Source organism: Momordica charantia (genome assembly GCF_013281855.1).
Source record: "Momordica charantia cultivar OHB3-1 chromosome 6 unlocalized genomic scaffold, Mcharantia_2.0 BLBB01000006.1, whole genome shotgun sequence".
NCBI lineage: Eukaryota > Viridiplantae > Streptophyta > Magnoliopsida > Cucurbitales > Cucurbitaceae > Momordica > Momordica charantia.
The window spans coordinates 647,897-669,854 of NW_028275164.1; the positions used below are offsets into that span (position 1 = coordinate 647,897).

The window sequence follows — 21,958 nt, forward strand, 5'->3', positions numbered from 1 at the left end:
AATTATATTTATGCCCTTGTGATAAATTAGGTGATGTTTTGTTTTGTTTCTATTTCTTCCAACTTTATATATATATTTTTAACTCTCCTTAAAATTTCTTGAGAACTTTATATATATATATATATATATATATTTTAACTTTCTTTAAAATTTTTTGAGCTTTTGTTTATAACAACACATCATTCTTTCAGGTAGATATCGAATTCGGATTTCAATCCATATTCCATAAATCTGGACCCGGCATAAATGTCGCCTAAAATTCAAAAATCTCACTATACTTAAAATAGATAATGCATTCCTTGGCTTCATAGGCATCCTACTATTCTGCTATACTTAAATCTTGGGCTTGAATCCCGATGAAATTGCATAATCTCGGTTGGGATTTATGTAATCTTGGCCCGCATAAATCTCGGACTTGAATCTCGATGAAATTGCATAACATCGGTTGGGATACATTTATTATTTTTTAATTTGGGTTTGTTGAAATTAAATGGACATAAATCACATACCAATAATCTTGTTTATGGTTATATATTATAAATGAGTGGCCAAAACTCTGATTGCTTGATGAAAACTCAAACAAATTTTACCCGAAAATTGGCATTTGCCTTATTTCTCGGGCATGAATTCGCCCGGGAAATAAAGCAAAGGCCAAAATAAGAGGCTTAAACTCAAGCAAGACTTTTGTCTTATTTCTCGGACATGATCTCACTCCAGAAAGTTTCTCGATAAATTATCCAAGGGGCGAGTTCGAGGAGAACTCGCCCGAGTTATGAAATTCGTCCGAAAACATTGTTTCACGGGCGAGTTTCCATAACTTGGGTTGTTTTCTAAGTAACGTTTTCAATATATATATATGCTTTTGTATATCATGTTAATAATATATATTTTGGCCTGTTGGTCATTCTGCTTATCTCCACCCCCGTAACTAATGGACTTAGAAAGAGGGAAAAAATAATGCAATTAAAATTGAAATTGAATGGGTTAAGATTCTGTGATGACCCTCTACTAAGAATTAATTTTCTATGCATTTCTTTGACAACCAAATGTAATAGAGGCGGTTACTCCGTAAAATTAGTACACTCGCACATATATATATAAAAAAATTGAATAAAAGAGATCAACTACATTTCAAAATATTATTGTTTTTTTATTAACAACTATTCTATGTCTAATATATATCTCACCTTACTCTATTAGATAACCTTAACAAACCGTACCTTAAAATTCAACCAAGCTCTCCAAAATGGGAAAAAAAGGTGCGGTAGAATGATTATTTTAACATTAAAAAAATGTGATTTGTTCATAAGAGATAATATTTTCGAATATCACATCATCATTTTTATTTTTATCATTATTTTCTAGATATTTGATTTTAAAATTGTAAGATATTGAGGGTACAATTGAAGGTTTTCAAAATCGGTTGAAATTTTAATATGAAATAAGTTGTAAATGGTACATGAGCCCCCAGCTACCAAAGCGAGCATAACTCAACGGTAATTAGCATATATCTTCAATTAAGTGTTATAGAAAATAAAATAATTCATGATATATAAGAGATAACAACTATCGTGGTATGCAAAATCAGACATTTATTTTGTAACATAAATAGAATGCATATTGAATTTATGTTCAAGAGGTTTGTCAAACGAGAATAGCTTACAATAATAATAATAATAATAATACAAAAGATTTTATTAAATTAAAAAAAATGGACTTAGGTGAGAATATTGAAATTTACAAGAAGATATACCATTAATTATAATTTTTTTTACCAAAGCGAGCATAGTTTTAATTGTCACATTTCTCTAACTATGAGATTGTGGCTTTGATCCCTCCGTACTAAAAATGAAAAAAAAAACTATAAATTTGTTGGATTACTAATTATTAATATTTTCATTAAGTACTCAAAAAAATTGTTTTATTAGAAAAATAAAAGGCAAGTTATTTAAATTTTCAATGTTAAAATGGGCTTTAGAACTAGCAGCCCATACTCGGCTATCCTGTCAAAGGTGTATTCGGCAATTTGGGTTTGGTCAAATGTGCTTTTCTTTTGTTTCATTAACCATTGAAACTTGAAATTTAACAAAGTTTAACTAGTCTTTTAAGTTTTCAATTTTGATTTTCTTTTAAATGGTAATTTTGGTTATATTAAAAATTTGTTATTATTACCACATGTGTTATTAATAGGATTCAATTGGAGCCGCAAGATAAATAGAATACACATGCTTGTCACACACTTATGTTAAATGTAATGTAAATTAGGGTACTTTTCTTTTATTGACTTTTAAATTTCTAAAATCTAAAGGACTTGAGTTAGATAGACCGATAGCCTTCAAAATAATTGAGAGATTGCACTAGCCTTAAGGACTTTCTACCATGGGCTCTGTCCTATAGGCTTGGCCTTGTCCTGGATTTGTGCCCACAAATTTGATTTGGTGGTGGATTGGAGGGGTTCGTATTCGAGTGCTTGGTCTTTTGGATCATTTTTATGTCCAAGGTTGATTTCTTGGAATTTTTTATAATTTGTTCGTAAATTGTAAATCTTAGTTAGGTTAGCTAGATATAATATTGGTGTATAGGACAGAATTTTGATTTCAAATGTATTTAGCTGTCTATCTCCACCAAATTCTATGACTTACTCACTCTAAGCCGCTTAGGTTAATTGTTCTAAATAATCCAAATTAATGTATCGTCTTAACATTTAAATAAAAAGGTTTCTAGAAACAAAATCAAAAGTATATTTTTCTTTAAAAAAGGTATAAAGTATATAAGCATATAATTAAGACTTTTTTTAAGTTAAAAAATTAAATAGACATAATCTATCAAATTCAATAACTAATTTGATAATCTAACCAAATTAAGTCTAGTCCACAATGTATCCAAGTAATCGGACATTTGCGTATATTATATTCACTCGATTTCCTATCACATTTGTTGAATTAAAAAAAATCTAAACATAACTCAATAATTAAGGTATCAATAACACTCCTCATTTCTCATTTCTTATAAGCGGAAGGCCTCCGTCTCACACTCACAATAGTAACGTGATATTTTTAAAATAAAACAATAATTAAATAAAATTTAAAAATAAACTAGCCACAAACACAAACATGAATAGCAGGGAAACTCCATAGTACCGGAGGCGAGATGGGAAATGTGGTGCCCTGATGATTATGGATCAAAAAACGACACCGCTGCGCTAAAGGAGTGGTTCGGCATTTTAAAATTGTAGTAGGGAGAAAATAGGAATTTCACCAAGTAACCCTAGGCCCAGCCACGCATTTTTGGAGCAGTAGCACAGAAACTCCATGATACCGAAGGTAAGCGACGTTACTGATACAAAGAGCTGTGGTGATGGCAGAAATGGATAGAACGCCCCCATTTGAGGCCCTCTTTTGTCTTCCCATTTCTACAAGATAACACTCTTCTCTCCTCACTTCCCAAGTCCCAAATCCATTCTCTGCCCTCCATTGCTCCCTCTCTCAGCTTTCTCGCTCAACCATGGCGGCTATTTCCTTAGCTTCGGCTTCTACCTCCACTAAGCTCGTTTTCCCACATGCCTCCCCCTCCCCCTCTTCGCCGCCGGCTTCTCTCTTCGCCAAACCCTCCTCAATACCCAAACTCTCCTCCTCTTTCTTGAACCCATCTTCAATTCGTCCTTTAACCTTCTCCTCGGGCTCTTCCGCGACCGTGGCCCGTCCCCGCTCCTTCACAATCCGAGCCGCCCGTGGCAAATTCGAGCGGAAGAAACCCCATGTCAATATCGGCACAATCGGGCACGTCGACCATGGCAAAACCACGCTCACCGCCGCCTTGACCATGGCTCTCAGCAAAGCCCCAAAGAAGTACGACGAAATTGACGCCGCCCCCGAAGAACGAGCCCGAGGTATTACAATCAACACCGCCACAGTCGAGTACGAGACCGAGAGCCGGCATTACGCCCACGTCGATTGCCCTGGCCACGCTGACTACGTCAAGAACATGATTACTGGTGCTGCTCAAATGGACGGCGCTATTTTGGTGGTTTCGGGTGCCGACGGCCCAATGCCACAGACCAAGGAGCATATTCTGTTGGCCAAGCAAGTGGGTGTCCCCAATATGGTGGTGTTTCTCAACAAGAAGGATCAAGTTGATGACGAGGAGCTTCTGCAGCTTGTGGAATTGGAGATGAGGGAATTGCTTTCGTCTTATGAATTCCCAGGTGATGATGTGCCAATTATTGCTGGTTCTGCTTTGTTAGCTTTGGAAGCTCTAATGGCTAACCAAAGTATTGCTAGAGGTGAAAACGAATGGGTGGACAAAATTTTTGAACTTATGGATGCTGTAGATAGCTATATACCAATACCCGAAAGACAAACTGATCTTCCATTTTTGCTAGCTGTTGAAGATGTGTTTTCTATTACTGGTCGTGGTACTGTGGCTACAGGCCGTGTTGAAAGGGGTACCATTAGGGTTGGGGATACAGTGGATATTGTGGGATTGAGGGAAACTAGAAACACCACAGTAACAGGGGTGGAAATGTTTCAGAAGATTCTTGATGAGGCTTTGGCTGGGGATAATGTAGGATTGTTGCTTAGAGGTGTTCAGAAGGCTGATATTCAAAGAGGGATGGTTTTATCCAAGCCTGGCACCATCACCCCACACACCAAGTTTCTAGCAGTTGTGTATGTGTTGAAGAAGGAAGAGGGTGGTAGACATTCGCCGTTTTTCGCCGGTTACAGACCGCAATTTTACATGAGGACGACGGATGTCACCGGTAAGGTGACTTCGATTATGAACGACAAGGATGAGGAGTCGAAAATGGTTATGCCGGGAGACCGAGTGAAAATGGTTGTGGAACTGATTATGCCGGTGGCTTGTGAACAAGGAATGAGGTTTGCCATCAGAGAAGGTGGGAAGACTGTGGGAGCTGGTGTAATTCAATCAATAATCGAGTGAGTGATAGGAAGAACAAGAAACAACTTGATCCCGGAAACCAATTGAAATGCTCCTTACTCCTTTTTAAGTTAGGCTAAATTTGAACCAACATCAATGACTTGTTTTCTTCATTTTGTGCAACTTTCTGGATTCAATGTCATATATTTGTAGTTTTGTTGTCCTCTTGTTGGTTGGCTCGGACATCACATGTCACAGCGTGGCTGGATAATGTTTTTATGATGGTATATTTGCAGATACCTTTTTTCCCCTCTCTTATGCTGCTAAGTTTTGTCTGAGGTTTTTCAATGAAGAATCTGCCTTGTTGCACTCTACGATTCCAAATCACCAATCTATATTCTATTCTGAGACGATTTCTCTCGTGCCAAGTCGGGTTAGGACGTGTCTGAATCCTCAATTTTTGTGTGTCTGCTTGACTGTAAATAATAAACCGAGTTCAGTGATGTAAATGGTAGCTAGCAATGTACTAAAATGATCTGTTGTTGGCCATTGTTTATTGTTTTCACTCACATGGCTTTAAGATAAGCTGCAGATTCAGCTTCGTTTGCAACTTGTAGGAACCACCAGCATCTGGTAACTCTTGTTTCTTTTGATATTATGTTGAAGTTGTTCAAGTAAAATCAATTTAGTTTGAGAGGAAGCATTGGCTCTGTTTTCATTTTTCAGAAGCTATAATCTATCAGTTGGTCTGGATTCAATGAATTACAGTTGACAGTTTGGCCATGTATTGCAAATCCAGATGTTCATTACGAGTTTCTGAAGATACTCTGATCTGCGAGATTGATGTTTATGTTACTGTTTATCATTCATTTTGCTATTTTCTCTTGTTTCAAAGCTTTAGCATTTTTTTTATAATTTTAGTGGAGTAAATGATTTGTGTTGGAAATAAGATAAATCTTTTAAAATGATACATCAGGATTCAGATTCTACCTATTTTCTCACCCATTTAGATTCTTAAGACATATATCTTCGATTAAACAAAATGTTGTTTGACATGGGTTTCCCAAGAATGAACCCAATGGGCCTAGAAAATTAGCAATAGAAGATGGATTCTCAAAATATGGCCGATTTTATAGCGAACATTGATTGATTTTAGTTTTTTTTTCAATTATACTTAAATCTATAAGTAATTTTTTATAAAAATAATTTGTAACTTATGAATTTAATAACATCGCAGTAAAATTGAGAAAATTTTGGGTGTGGGAAATAGTGCAAGCAAGAGAATTTGAATAAACTGGGAAAAATATGTGGTTGTCTGAAAATGCAAGCTTAGGCTTTTTGCAGAACCTACCTTCCTCTCAACCTCTCTGCTTTCCATTGAATCCCTCCTTTTCCACACCCCCTTTTTCTCTTCTTTATTATAATTATACTTTAAATTTTCTTTTATATATCCACTATTATCTCGATTCTCGCCAACTGTAACTCTATAATAGCCAATCCGAGCACATAGCCTTAATGGATAAAAGCTTTCACATGATTCGATATTCCACCCTGCAATTATAGAACTCAAACAATTTAACTCCATAAAATTTATATATATCTATCGAGAGGACTAATAGAATTTTAATATCTCATAATAATTTGAGATCTTTTAAGCTCTAACTCGTTACAATAATTCAATTACATGTATCATATTTAAGAGAAATTTCAAGGTGTATTATTGTAAAATTTGATATGTGATGTATTATTACGTATGAAATGATTTATTGGTGTGTGGATTCAGTATCCACTCCAAGTGAAGTAGGTAGGTCCAGTTACATGATTATGTTTTTGGCCAAAAACATCCTCTTTACACACTTGAATTCAACAGTAGAGTGTGACCAGTTACCAAATTAGGCTGAATGGATCATAATTAATGATGAACATGAACTGCCCCTTTTGTTTTTCTTTTTGGGGTTCTCTAAAACTAGTTCTTCAAGAATATAATCCACACAGATTATAAATAAATAGCCTCAATCAATACATCTTACAAAACTATTTTTTCTTTGCTTTTCCCATCTGTCATAAGAGGGAATGATTAAAACGCAGCACGAACAGAAACGAATAGTCAAGTCAACTGATCAGGCTTTTGCTTTGTGATGATTAAAAAGAAAAAGAGAATCCATTAATTAGGCAGAAAAATTAGAAGAAAAATGAGTGATGATCATATAATTCATTTATCTACTGTTACGTTATTGTTGTTTCTGCCTACCCTAACCTACCAAAACCCTTTCCACAATTTGAAGTCTGAACCTACAAATTTTGGATCTTGTCCCTAAATTTCAACTGGGTCTAACCAAAAAGCAGGCTAGAGATGAAAATTTTAGATTTGCAGGTGAAAACTGTTCTGTTGAGAGGAATCCATGGTATATAAAAGAGTGTGGAGAGTTTTTGAGTGAAATTAAAAGTAAAGTCAAAACGGATCATCTTTATACTGTTATCCTCGACAAAAACAATAAGGAGTAGCATAAAAAATGAGACATAATTTGCAATAAATATTATTACAGCGCTTGAAAAGAAAAAGGAAGAGAGAATTAGATAGATTAAGAGTGTCGGACCAGGGCGCTTGATTCCCCTAAGGCACTGGATGATGAGCTCCGGCCGGCTACGATAATAGTCCGCCGCTGCCGCCGCCAACCGCCTCAAAATTCTTAAAACGGGGGCGTTTTGAACCACCCATTATCAACCACAAGAAGAAGAAGAATAAGAAGAAGAAGAAGAAGAAAGTGGCCAGCTCCATACAAAGGGCTGCATTTTGCGCATGCATATTGGGGTTTTGGCTTTAAGGGCACATCTCCTCTTTTTAAGGGCAAAGGGGTGGGGTGGGGTGCCCTAAATAAAATTTCCAAGTTTCAATTTTTAAGGCTTCATTTTTTTTTTTCTTTGTTTCCCTTTTCTCTTTTTGTCGGTTCTATATCAAAATGTTGTTCTCTCCATACTTTTCTTCTCCCCTTTCAATTCAATCTCCCATACTTTTCTCTTCCAATTGAATTTACTCTCCAACTACTTTTTTCTCTATTATATATTCTTCACATTTTGAAGGGATGAGAGATAGATTGTACCTCGACTCTAGAAAATAATGTTTTACTGTCAATTTAACAATTACTTGTTTGAAATCAACCTGCCATGAATTCTTAATTAATATATCTTGTGACTTGAAAGACATGATCCACTATTTTTTATTATATAGGAATGAAGATGCTCTTGACTCGACATCGCTTGTTCTGTTCCACTCGAGCTCTCATTTTTTAGGGTTTTGATGTAAATAGTACATGATTGAGCTCGAGGAGAAATTATTGATTCATTTATCAAGGGTAGAGATCTAGGTTTAGTGTCAATCAATAAATTGAAACAACTTCATAAGTATATGTTCGATATAGAAATCGAAAGGATAACTAGTTAAGATATCTACATCTGATTAATACAGTGTAAGTTCGAATTTTCACTTAAAAAAAGCTTTCAAAAAGATTGATTAGAGAGAGAATGAGTGAATTAAGTTGAAAGTTTCTAATTAAAATATGTATTGGAATTTTGTAAATTTATAATTATATTGACATGAAAATGGTACCATAATAATGAGTTGATTATTTCGTGAACATATATATGCCTTTGTGAAAAGATAATAAAATCATTATTTCAAAATCAATCTTGGGTTTTTGGATTCATATGGGCAGTTCATTAATTTAAGTTATTTAACTTTCCATTATCATGATGAGAAAAGAGCTCCCTTTATTAACATTTTGAAATTGATTAAAGGAAAATAGGAAAAAGTGAGGGGGGATTTTCGAGTAGGATTTTTTGTTGTCTCCTCTAAAATCTAGGGTTTATCATCAGAATCTAGTCTGTTCTAAATCCAACGGCCAGTACTGTGTGTTTGGTGGCTCAAAGTCCACAAATGGCTTAGAGTTCAGACACCCAATTGGCGCTTGGCCTATGAAAAGAGGACACGTAGTATGGCTGTCACGCATGGAGGGTAACTGTAGCATAGGGCACTTTTTGGAAAAAAAAATCAAAAAAATTTATTAGACGGTCGAAACTTTGCGTTGAAGCCAATGGAGGTGGAGCCTGTTGCTGACACATGTCCTACCGTGCCGGCCACCTTCTTCCCACTCACTCGTCCATATTAACTTTAAATATTATTTTGATCCAATTTTTGTATTTTCTTTTTCATTATTTTAGAATTTGTATTTTTCAATTTTTATTCATTTAGTTACTTTCACAATGTGGGTATTTATTTTTGTATTTTTAACCCTCCTTTCATTCTATTTTTGTTCGTTTCAAAATATTCGTTTTGATTGCTGTAATTTTAAAAATTACTCAGTTTCGTCTGTTCGTTTTCATTTTATTTCATTTCTTTCCATCATAATTTTAGCATGACAATCACTTACTCAATAAATTTTGTTAGAATGCAGTCATAAATTTGAATTAAGTGTTTTTGTTTATGTCCATTTCTGATTTTCTTGAAAGTGCATGTGAGGTGGACGTGATCGAGTTTTACATAGCGATATATGTGAGGAAAGACATGTCGAAACAAAACCAATACTTTGACTCTAAAGTTAGTAAAAATCTGATCCATACCTCTCCAAACGAGGAATTATATTGCATATCTTTGTATGAAAATGTGTTGCTATTTATATTGGATTTGAAGATGGACTGTATCGGTCTAGTTTATTAGACCGTTACCCAAGTTGGTTAGGTTGTTGCAGCCAACTCGTATATGATAAGTTGGGAGTAAGTCTTCGCATAGTCAGTGGAGTTGTGCCATAAAACAACGCTCTTGATCGAGTTTAAAACGTCAATCATATCTATTTGGCTCCTAAAATATCAGATGAATGTCACGTGAAATGACTTTCTATAACACCCCACGTGATAGGTCGTATTTTGTCCTCCAACAATTTTTATTGTGCTAAAAATTTGTAAAAAAATTACCAAATTGATCCCTTTTTAAAATATAGAGATCATAAAACAAATATTTCGAAAGTAAAAGAACTAAAAACAATGAAAGTTGAAAGTACGATCTAAAATTTATTTCACGATCTAAAACTTATTTCACCTTTCATTTTCTAATGATCACCACTAAATTATGTTCTTGTTGACTATGCGATGCCTCTTTTTTAGTACAACATATGTGAATGAAGATATATGTCAATTATTGTCGAAGTATGCTCGCTTTTGCTGCAATGTTATTCGGTTATTCATGGTCTCCCGTCTTCCTTCATTTATTTGTAACATTGTACATTTATACCATATTAGATAATGTTTTGTCAAATAATATATCAGGTTTTTTTTTTCACAATAAGAATAATTGATATTTTATGAACAAAGAGTATATGAAATTAGATTTCGTAAATTACGACACTCTTAGTACTTTTTTTTAAGTTTATCCTGTTGTCTATTTTTTTTCTAACTTATAATATTATTTTGGTTCATTTTGGTCTCTACATTTTTTATTTTAGTTCAGTTTAATTCATATACTTTTTAAGAAATTCATTTTGGTCATTATACTTTTAAAAAATTACTATTTCGATCCCTTAATTTTATTTTTAATCTCTTTTTTCTATCACAATTTCAACACTACACTATACTCAAATATATTTATTGAAATATAACAATAACTTTATATTAAAGGATTTTCGTTGTATGTATAATTTGTGTTAAATTTATTTTGCAAATAGGGATTAAAATTGTCATCTTTTAAAATACAGGAACCAAAACGAACATTTTAAAAATACAATGACTAAAAAGAAAGAAAGTAGAAAATATATGGACCAAAATGAACATTTTAAAAATGAGAGGACCAAAATAAACTAAAATTAAAAGTATAGAGAACAAAATAATATCTTTAACTTTTTTTTTCTATTTATTATTTATCAAATCGTGTGAAACTAAATAACAATTATCTAATAACATGCTATAGACTTTTAAGTTTGGCACAAAGTCTTCTATTATACCCAATGGGTTAGTCTTCAATCTCACAAGCCAAAAGTTCAACATTTGCTCATGATAAGTTAGAAGAGTGGGTAGCTTTGTGTTATCTAGCATAGAGATTGTTGGAGGATAAAATATGGCCGGATAAAATATGGCCAACCACGTGAAAGAAGAATAACAGGTCTTCTCACGTAATCTATAGATAATACCTTGAAGACCAACAGTGACTGAACTATAAGTTCAATACGAGTAAAAGAAAATAGTTCGGTCACTAATAACTTTAAAAGAACTCTAGAGGTTCGAGTTAAGGTATCTGAGTCTGTAACCATATGTAATTTGTAATATGGTAATTTTGTCAAATGTATCGAGATATTAAATTCACTAGATTCTGCTTATAAATACAGATATCATTTCTGATATTAGAATTAGCTCATCTTCAAACTATATCTAGTATTATCACTGACTTGAGCGTCAAACTGATTTTCGTTCCCATATCTCACTCCTTTTTATCAGGTGGATTGATCATTCTACATCAATAAAGGTAGCTAGATGAATGAATCGACATCCTATGGAAATGAGAAGGTCCTAGGACTATGTGCACATAAAATTAAAATGAAAATCTTTACCAAATGAAATTGTGAAACCCGACCCGACCCGCCAGCCCTTCCGCATAAGGCTTAAACCCTCTAAAAACCTATGCTCGGAGTTATTTTCTTTCTTCTTCAACGTCGTGTGGCGTTTCCCTGAGGCAACATGACGAGAAGAACCGCGATTCTGACGTCTCTCAGACTAGCAAACTCGTTCCTGTCAGCTCAGATTTCATCGACTCGGTCGCTATATCCCCAGGTGACTCGATTTTCACCCACTTCTGTTTCTCATCGATCCCATTTTCTCGATTTCAAAAGTACTCATCCATTGCTGTTTTTCTCGTCCAAGCCCCATTCGCTTCTCCAGTTTGTTTTGGCCAACGATTGGTCACAAGATTTAGAAAACGAATTAGAGACTTTGAACCCTACCCTGACACACGAAACTGTCGTCTATGTTTTGAAAAGACTAGATAAAGAACCCCAAAAAGCCTCGGGTTTCTTCAATTGGGCCTGCGGGAAAAATGGGTTTACCCAAAGTTCTTCGATTTATAGCATTTTGCTTAGGATTTTTGTTCAAAATGAGTCGATGAAGCAGTTTTGGATCACATTAAGGGTAATGAAAGAACGGGGATTTTACCTGGATGAGGAAACATATTTGACCATGTTGGGAATCTTAAGGAGGGCAAAGAAGGCCGCAGATGCCACGGCTTTGACCCATTTTTACAATCGGATGCTGCAAGAAAATGCCATGGATAGTGTGGTGCAGAAGGTGGTTAACATTGTTTTAGGGTCAGAGTGGAGTAGCGATGTTGCTGAAAACCTTGAAGGGCTTGGCATTGTATTATCGGATAACTTTGTAATTAGAGCGTTGAAGGAACTTCGAAATTTTCCACTGAAAGCCTTGAGCTTTTTCCATTGGGTTGGTTGTAGACTGGATTTTGATCACAACACAGTTACATACAATGCAATTGCCAGGGTTCTTGGACGGGATGACTCGATCGAGGCATTTTGGGGTGTGGTTGACGAAATGAAGAATGCTGGTCACGAGATCGATATTGACACTTACATAAAGATATCGAGGCAGTTTCAGAGGAGCAAGATGATGGGTGAAGCTGTCAAGCTTTATGAGCTTATGATGGATGGGCCATACCGACCCTCATTGCAGGATTGCAGCGTGCTTTTGCGGAGTATATCTGCCAGTGATAATCCAGATTTGAGCTTGGTATTTAGAGTGGCCAAGAAATATGAGGCAACAGGGTACAGTCTCTCCAAAGCCATTTACGATGGAATCCATAGGTCGTTGACAAGTGCAGGAAAGTTCGATGAAGCGGAGAATATTGTGAAGTCGATGAGAAATGCAGGGTATGAGCCTGACAATGTTACATACAGCCAACTGGTATTTGGACTTTGCAAGGCTAGGAGACTTGAGGAAGCCTGTAAGCTGCTGGATGAAATGGAAGCAGAAGGATGCATTCCTGATATCAAGACTTGGACCATTTTAATTCAAGGACACTGTACTACCAATGAAGTTGATAAGGCATTAGTTTGTTTTGCAAAGATGATAGAGAGGAACTGCGATCCAGACGCCGATCTTTTGGATGTCTTGATTGATGGTTTCCTTGGCCAGAGAAAGCTAGATGGTGCGTACCAGTTGCTGATTGAGTTGGTGAATAAGGCTCATTTGAGGCCATGGCAGGCGACATACAAACAGCTAATCGAAAAGCTTCTAGAAGTAAGGAAGCTTGAGGAAGCAATTACCCTCCTTCGTTTAATGAAGAAACAAAACTACCCGCCTTTTTCGGAACCATTTGTTCTATATATCTCCAAGTTTGGTACAGTGGAGGACGCTGCTGACTTTTTGAAGGTTCTGAGCTCAAAAGAATATCCTTCCGTGTCTGCCTACCTTCATGTTTTTAATTCGTTTTTCAATGAAGGCAGATGTTCTGAGGCCAAAGATCTTCTCTTCAAATGCCCACATCACATCAGAAAGCATAGTGAAGTCTGTAAGCTCTTTGGATCTGCAGAAAGCAAAAGCACTGATGCTACTAAATCTTCCTCCAAACCATTGGAAGTTGGAACTTAATCATCACATAGTACAAAAGATTAACAACACATCAGATTTAGTTTCTTATGGCTGTGGATCTAGTTGTTTAAGTCATGGGATTCAATTAGGCCATGCATTTTCTGAATTCTCTGATATGGCTGCTTTGATTTGTGAAAAACCAGTGGCCCTGTAGTTGTTGTGGAGGAAAAGAGGTTTCCTCATGCCATGGCCTTCACCCTTTTGATTCTTCAAATCAGTTCGATTCATTGGCAAATACACTCATCATAATTATCTGCCTGTTAAAGTATCTAATTTTGCACAACAACGAATAGCCAGTCTGGTCTTCATTCTTCCTTCCATCTTCCTTCGGAGTCTGTACTTGTGTTTACATTCTCCATTTGTGTTGCCATTTGCCATCATCTTCTTTCAGATTCATATTTGATGCAGAGAACTTGCGTAGCAAATGAACTTGTTGTGCCATGAAAACTTACTGAACCGCTTTCGATTCATCTAAACTTCAGTCTGCAAACATTTCAAATAGTTTGTTAGCTTGAGAGGGTTTAGCAATCACTGTACAATCAAATCATTACAGGACTCATAATATCGTAAGCTGGATACAAAAAGCTGGAGCTCCCATTTGAATTTGTACTGCTTGTATCCACAATTCCTGACGCTTATATTAAGCATTAAATTGCACAATTGTATCAAAAAATTATAAGAAATGTGAGGCCTTTGGTGTTGTGTGTCATGATTCCAAAAGTTGGAAGTTGGGTCGTGATTTTTGATCGAGTAAATGTAGATCTGAAAACACATCATAAATTTAGCTATGCTTATGAATAGGAGGATTTTCTCTCCTTTGGCTAAGGTTTGCCACTTATTCATGACCATTTTCTTTCTTTCTTTCTGTTTATGAACAGAAGCATTTTCAAAATAGGATAGGGAGTAGTATTTACACTGGCTTGAAACGAACTATTCGTATATTATCAAATTTAGGATCTTCCAAGCTCCAGTCTCCACTCCAATGGCGTCGGCACTGGCTTGCTTTCCGGCGAACTCTGTAACTACCATAACCCATATCTCCCAATTCCCAGAAAATCCCAAAACTTTGATTCTACAGCAATGCAAAACTCCCAAAGATCTCCACCAAGTCCACGCGCACCTCGTCAAAACTCGCCGTCTTCTCGACCCCACCATTACGGAAGCGGTTCTCGAGTCCGCGGCTTTACTCCTTCCCAACACCATAGATTACGCCCTTTCGATTTTCAATCATATCGACAGACCCGAATCGTCGGCTTACAATGTTATGATCAGGGGCCTTTCCTTCAAGCAATCGCCTCATAATGCCTTCCTTCTGTTCAAGAAAATGCATGAAAACTCGGTAGAACACGACGGATTCACTTTCTCTTGTGTCTTGAAGGCATGCTCCAGAATGAGAGCGCTGAGGGAAGGCGAACAGGTCCACGCGCAGATTTTGAAATCTGGGCGCAAGCCAAATGAGTTTGTGGAGAACACCTTGATCCATATGTACGCGAATTGCGGGGAGGTTGGGATTGCACGTCGGGTGTTTGATGGAATGTCTGAACGAGGCGTAATTGCGTGGAATTCAATGTTGTCTGGTTATACGAAGAATGGGATTTGGCATGAGGTCGTGAAACTTTTTAAAAGAATGCTGGAGTTGCATATTGAATTTGATGATGTTACAATGATCAGCGTGCTGATGGCTTGTGGAAGATTGGCTGACCTAGAATTGGGTGAGTTGATTGGTGAGTATATAGTGTCAAAAGGGCTAACAGGAAACCGTAGTTTAACAACTTCGCTGATTGATATGTATGCTAAATGTGGTCGAGTTGATACTGCTTGGAAGTTGTTCGACAAAATGCATAAAAGAGATGTCGTTGCATGGAGTGCAATGATATCAGGCTATGCTCAAGCCGACCGCTGTAAAGAAGCTCTTAATCTGTTCCATGAGATGCAGAAGGCAAAAGTGGATCCGAACGAGGTAACAATGGTCAGTGTACTTTATTCATGCGCCATGCTGGGAGCATACGAAACCGGTAAGTGGGTTCATTTCTACATCAAAAAGAAGAAGATGAAGCTCACTGTTACTCTTGGAACTCAGCTGATAGATTTCTATGCTAAATGCGGGTATACAGATAGCTCAGTTGAAGTTTTCAGGGAAATGCCTATCAGAAATGTGTTTACATGGACAGCATTAATTCAGGGCCTTGCCAATAATGGAGAGGGGAAACTGGCTCTCGACTTCTTCTCTTTGATGCGAGAGAACAATGTAAAGCCAAATGATGTAACTTTCATTGGTGTTCTTTCTGCTTGTAGCCATGCTTGTCTGGTCGATCAGGGTCGTCATCTTTTCAATAGCATGGGAAGAGATTTTGATATTGAGCCAAGGATTGAGCATTACGGTTGCATGGTTGATATTCTTGGGCGAGCTGGGTTACTTGAAGAAGCCTATCAGTTCATAGATAACATGCCCATCCCACCCAATGCTGTTGTCTGGAGGACACTTTTGGCTTCCTGCAGAGCTCATAAAAATGTAGAAATGGCAGAAAAATCATTGGAACACATAACTCAATTGGAGCCTGCTCATAGTGGAGATTACATTCTTTTATCAAATACTTATGCTTTTGCTGGTAGGGTTGAGGATGCACTGAGGGTAAGATCTCTGATAAAAGAGAAGGAGATTAAGAAGACACCAGGTTGTAGTTTGATTGAGCTTGATGGTGTAGTACATGAGTTTTTTTCTGAAGATGGACAGCATACTCACTCTAAGGAAATACACAATGCATTAGACGAAATGATGAAACGGATCAGATTACTTGGATACGTGCCCAACATAGAGGATGCTAGACTAGAGGCTGAGGAAGACAGTAAGGAAACTTCAGTGTCGCATCATAGTGAAAAGCTAGCCATTGCTTATGGTCTTATTCGAACACCTCCTCGAACCATCATTAGAATTTCAAAGAATTTAAGGATGTGCAGGGACTGTCACAATGCAACAAAAGTTATATCGCGGGTCTTTGATAGAACGATCATTGTTAGGGATAGGAATCGTTTTCATCATTTCAAAGACGGTCTTTGCTCCTGCAATGACTATTGGTGAGACCGATGGTTTGTTGTTTGAGAGAATTTGGAGGCAAGTCTCTTCTGATCACTTGTGATTGTTGTTTCGATGAATAATCTGCACAAGAACAACAATAGGGACTATCATGTTGATGTTTACTGAGCCCAATAATAGGCTACTAATTTGTTTATATATCTGCAATCTTACACATATCTTATTAGATCATGGATATTGAAAGTATAAATAAAAGGGAGAAAAGAAAAGAAAAATCTTACATATTATATATGTAGATAATGGAGCAGCATTAATTCAGCATGTGGAATTTATTGATCCTTTACTGGTAGCAATGATTTGAAGTGGAATCTTCAAAATATTACATCCAAGCATGAGGATGATCTTCCATTCTATTTGTACCATGATATGATGTAAGGCTTAGGCTGTGTTACTAAATAACATAACTAAAAGTAAAACCACCTACACATTGATACATGGTGGGGAAGCATAATTAGTTAGATACAAAACAGGTTATTCCTCTGCCTAATCTGCACTTAGCTTCTGTTGCTTTTTCTTCCACCATTCTAGAGCTTAGTAACAGTCATTGGAGCAGAAGAAACAACCTCTGGGCTTATTTTCCATTTTTGCCTTTGGGGTGTCCCCTGAATCATCACGGACTGCCATCAGCGAGCTTGTTCCAGGAGACTCGGGAGGAAACACCGCATTCTCAGAAGTGAAAACTCGGTAAGGAATCACGGGCTCGGGGGGTGATATGGTGTAAAGGTAATTGAGTAACATGTGGATAATTTGGGTGAAATTTGGACGAGCATTTGCATCCTCCTGCCAGCACGATGTTAGAACATCGGCTAGTTCCTCCGGGAGATTCTCCGCGCTAGGCCTCACATTCTGAAACGACCGAAAATCCATCGATCAGAGTGACGACATGGTGGCAAATAGATGTTCATAAGAAGGAATTGGTTACCTTAAAAGCAGCTGCATATGCTGCCTGAAGATTAGACATGCCTTCAAATGGCAACTTGTTATGTAGCAGTTCCCATAACACAATGGCAAAGCTATAGGCATCCACTTTATGGTTGTAATGTTTCTTCTCCCCCTGCCTCAGTGTCACGGTGCTGTACAACTGACATCATATAACAATATGCAATTAAGCTACTTTGAAACATTCTTCTCAAGTAGCAACCAGAATGCATACAACCAAACCATATTTCCTAAAACAAGCACCTCTGGAGCCATCCAACGGTACGTCCCCGTCTCTGCAGTCATCATCTCCGTCAATGACTCTTCTCTTGCCAAACCAAAATCAGCTAATTTTACTGTTTTGTGATCTGCAGTCAACAATAGGTTCTCTGCCAAAACATTAAAACAGATTTCAGGCTCAACACATTAATCATCCTTGGATGATGATAGAAGAAGATGGAGGCCTTGAGCATGCCTTTCATGCCAAAAATCTTTTCACGTCACTTATTGAAGTGGTTTGGCGACTAAAAGCAAGTGATGGACAAACTAGCCAATTACCTCGAGTTCTCGGTCTCCTAAGGACGCGGAGGTAGAACTCGAGAAAACATCATATCCTTGTAAGGTCAAGTTCTTGGTAAGGAAAGCAATGAATTCAAGCAAGCAAGTAGGCGAAGGGCATCGGCCTAGGGGTGAAACTTAAAATTAAAAAACCGACCACCATGATTGAAACTGACCAAGTCGATATTTTGAATGTACAAATGCTTTACTAAGCTCCAACATCTGCCTAAAAGTTACTTGATCTTTATCTTGAAATTAAGAAAGTAACCAACGGCGATGCACTCTACAGTGATTTTAAGTTCTACCAAAATTATTACAAATGCAATAATTACTTGAAAACGTTTGGTAACAGAGCATTTGGAACGGCAGGAATAATCTGGTGGATGGAAAAAGTGTACCAGGTTTCAGATCGCGGTGAATGATCCCATGAGAGTGCAGGCATTCCATAGCACGAGCAATGTCGAGTGCAAAACCAACTGCCACGTGTGTGTCCAAGCACCGTGGACGCATATTCAGCAGGTACTTTCGTAAGGTCCCTCCTAATAAAAGCTCGGTTACTATCACCATTACAGGCTCCTTGCAGGCACCAATGAACTGTTGATACACAAGGATCCAACATTATGAATCTTAAATCATTCATGGCATACTTCAAAAACATTGTTAATGAACATAATTTGTAAGTAAAATAATACAGAAGATGTAGGATCGAAACAAAATCTCAGTAGATTGGGATGGAACCAAACCTTGACAAGATTTTTATGTTGAACTTTAGACAACATTGCAACCTCTCGAGCAAACCGAGCTTCTTTCTTTGCAATCTCGTCAGTTGTTTCCCCTTTATGAACAATTTTGATAGCCACAGTCTGGTTCTTATATCTGAATGGAATCAGTGAAATAAAGCGTAAGCGCAAGATAAAACTAGTAAACATAGCACACTGCAAACAAAATTGAAGCACATTGAGAACAAAAACTGGTGATTCATCAGTTAAACATAGCAAACTGCGAGGCTATACTTTGATCCCCACAGAACTCTGGGATTCCAAATACAAAGGACAACTGAATCAACAGCTAGAAATAACTCATTCAGTTTATGAAAATGCAGAACCCATGTAGAAATTCTGATTAAATACGAAAAGAATTTCTAGATCTCGAGATATTAGAGTTGCCAACCAAATTGGAAGAATCATCAAAGCAAAATTGGGAGAAAATCAAAACCCCAGAAACCAGTAAAAATCTCCAAAGAGTTCATACTTGCCCTCGTAAACTTTGGCATGAGCTCCCTCTCCAATTCTAGGTCCGACGAAGAGATGTTTGGGATCAATCAGCCATTTCGCTTCCAATCTGAACTCATCCGTAGCAGAGTAAAATCTACTCCCAGCTTCCATGTTTCTACAGAAGTCAATCACAGAAGTCTAGCAATTCAGTATGCATTATCACTAAAAGAGAGAGGGAATGAATCAAAATGTTCAGTAATCTTCAAGTGGATAAGCTCAAATGAAAAGGGGAAATAATAGAATACATGATTGAGAGCTTCGATTGTACTTTGTGCTGCCTACAAGAACACCTCAAAAACAGGGCCAGAAATCAATCGAAAAGTTGGATGACCGATGTGTCGTGGAGGAGGGAAAAGGGAGAAGTTCCTCATATTCTTCAACACCCACAAAGCCGCAGAGGGATTGCTTAAAAAATCATGGGGAAAAAAGGAGAAAAATCCCCAAAAAGGGAAGCAAGTAGAAGGGGAGAACCAATCGGAAAGCCCCCGAAAGTTGAGAATCAGAGAGCATTAATTTTATGCCCCATAATGGAGCTCAAACTGAAATTGGGCTGATAGGTTTTTGAGTATATTTAATCGCGGTGAACACATAACCCTCGATCTGCAGACACAATCAGATGAAATGGGTACTGGAGAGCGAGAGAGAGAGAGAGAAAGAGGGGTTTATGAAAAGGGAAATAAATTTAGAGAAAAAAAAAAGAGTAATAAAGAGTGTGGGAGCCGTAAACTAATGAAGAGCACATGGAAACTGATCTTTTGAACGTGGAGACAAAGCCACTGCATAGGGAATTGCCTGGCCCTGGACTACCTCTTCCCCGTTCGTGTGTTTCACTTCAATTAAAGCCTTAAAACTAAAGGCAAAACTTTTATGGGGGATTGCAAAATTAATCATTTGCCAATTCCCCATTTCAAACCCATCATTTTAACACATCTAATTCATCTTATCCTCGAGATTATGTTGACCCTTTTCTCATTTCGATTGGATCCCTCGAGTTTTGAGTCAAACTATTTATTTCCTTTTCAAATCTGGCTGTTTCAGTCCAAATTGGTCCAAATATCATAAAAATATCGACTTTTTTTTTTGTTTAGGAGGGTCTGATTCTTGTAAATTCACGAGAAGAAGACTGCATTAGGAATATGGGATGCCCAATCAAGTGGGTCCTGTTGGTTAAACCAACTATTTATTATTTGTTGTTATCGCCACTCATTCACACTTTGCTATTTTTAGACCTTGTTTTACATCGTACAACTCAACCTTCTTTTTTTTTTTTTAACGATTCTGTAACACAAAAAATCCAATCTTCATGGTATTTGAAAATTTTCAAAATTTAAATGCATTTCTATAAAAAGATTATAGGCTTTTAGATGAGTGCTTCCGCTGTCTAGCTCATGTTGACTACCTCGTTGAATCGTTCTTTGTATTGTATTCATGATGGTATTACTATATTTCTTTTATAGATTTTAATTCAGATATTTTTCCTTCCATTTATAATCATAATTGTCGAAAACAAAATTAAAACCAGATCGATAACTCTTTTTATACTTTTTCTACTCTAGTTTATAAATATCATTCTCACTCTGTATTACTTACTTTGTTATCTATTTTTTAAAATGTTTTAAAGTATCTAACTCAAAATTAAAAAAAAAAACTAACAAACTAGTCTTTTAAAACTTTGTTTTTATTTTTTAAGTTTGGCTAAAGTAAAAATAAAAAAAAAATCACTTCAATTGGCATGGCATAAAATTGCAACAAATAATGAAAAAGATAAATTTTCCAATATTGCAGTACATATAACATTTTTAGGAATAAATTAATTTTTAAATCGAAAATTTGAAGTTTGAACCAAACGTTGAAATTTGCAATAAGGAAAGCAGTAAAAAGAAAATTTTTTTTTTTTTTTTGGAAAATAACATTGAAATGGTCATATGAAAAAAAAACACATCCAATCATTTCTCACAACAGCGACTTCCTTTTTGTTGGAAATGTGTTATCAAGCCTGTGGTCCATTCACCAACACTCCTCACATAGAAAAATTAAAATTAAACAGAATCTCATCCACATATTTGCTTCATGTTATTAAACCTAAAAAATAATTTAAATAACTTTATTAGTATTCCAATTACGTCTTTGTCTATCTCTCATTACGTATCTAAATTTTAATTATCGTTCTCATCAACTTATGTGATTATCACGGATATAAAAATAAACATACGTCATTAGCTTTAACCATTAAATGTTGCTATGATATATTGATTAGACTTATCATTGATATTATTATGATGTAGTACAAAATTAGATAACATAACATGATAAAACAAAGAGGTAATTCTATAAATAGTATAAAATAAATATTTATTTCGAAAGATAGCATAAAGTTTAAAATTTTACCTAACTAGACTAATCCAATCAAGATCTAATTTAAATATAAGGTTTAAAATTTTACCTAACTAGACTAATTCAATCTAGATCTAACTTAACTTAAATGTAATGTAAAGTATATTGAAAAAAGTTACGTCTATGCTATATTAAAAAATAAGTGATTTTTTTAAAATAAATATTAATTTTTGTTGTTATTTAATAATTGATAGGATGGAAATGA

General features: G+C 36.2%; 3 protein-coding genes, 1 long non-coding RNA gene and 1 pseudogene across 5 annotated transcripts; 3 read left to right on the forward strand and 2 right to left on the reverse strand.

Annotated features, from left to right (window-relative positions):
• Positions 1-3,376: 3,376 nt before the first annotated feature.
• On the forward strand, positions 3,377-5,196 carry RABE1B (RAB GTPase homolog E1B). The gene has a single exon (XM_022279563.2). It carries the CDS (start codon positions 3,505-3,507, stop codon positions 4,939-4,941), a length of 1,437 nt encoding a protein of 478 aa, XP_022135255.1. The 5' UTR covers positions 3,377-3,504; the 3' UTR covers positions 4,942-5,196.
• A 966-nt stretch (positions 5,197-6,162) lies between these two features.
• On the reverse strand, positions 6,163-7,880 carry LOC148210532 (uncharacterized). The gene is made up of 2 exons (XR_015791835.1): positions 7,476-7,880; positions 6,163-6,429 (listed from the first exon to the last, which is right to left on the reverse strand). It is a non-coding gene; the product is annotated as an uncharacterized LOC148210532 (long non-coding RNA).
• Positions 7,881-11,297: 3,417 nt separating this feature from the next.
• BIR6 (Pentatricopeptide repeat (PPR) superfamily protein) lies at positions 11,298-13,780 on the forward strand. Its single transcript, XM_022279607.2, has one exon. The coding sequence runs from the start codon at positions 11,599-11,601 to the stop codon at positions 13,513-13,515; it is 1,917 nt and encodes a 638-aa protein (XP_022135299.1). The 5' UTR covers positions 11,298-11,598; the 3' UTR covers positions 13,516-13,780.
• Positions 13,781-14,346: 566 nt separating this feature from the next.
• On the forward strand, positions 14,347-16,775 carry LOC111007294 (pentatricopeptide repeat-containing protein At2g02980, chloroplastic pseudogene; annotated as a pseudogene).
• An 80-nt stretch (positions 16,776-16,855) lies between these two features.
• On the reverse strand, positions 16,856-20,139 carry LOC111007297 (Protein kinase superfamily protein). 2 transcript variants are annotated; one of them, XM_022279610.2, is made up of 7 exons: positions 19,605-20,139; positions 19,337-19,474; positions 18,829-18,961; positions 18,484-18,679; positions 17,792-17,916; positions 17,532-17,690; positions 16,856-17,455 (listed from the first exon to the last, which is right to left on the reverse strand). In XM_022279610.2, the coding sequence occupies exons 2-7, from the start codon at positions 19,468-19,470 to the stop codon at positions 17,141-17,143; spliced, it is 1,062 nt and encodes a 353-aa protein (XP_022135302.1). In that variant the 5' UTR covers positions 19,471-19,474; positions 19,605-20,139; the 3' UTR covers positions 16,856-17,140. The 2 variants fall into 2 exon arrangements, with proteins under 2 accessions (XP_022135302.1, XP_087981983.1); XM_088125857.1 differs by lacking the exon at positions 19,605-20,139 and having other exon boundaries at positions 19,341-19,477.
• Between the last annotated feature and the right edge of the window lie 1,819 nt (positions 20,140-21,958).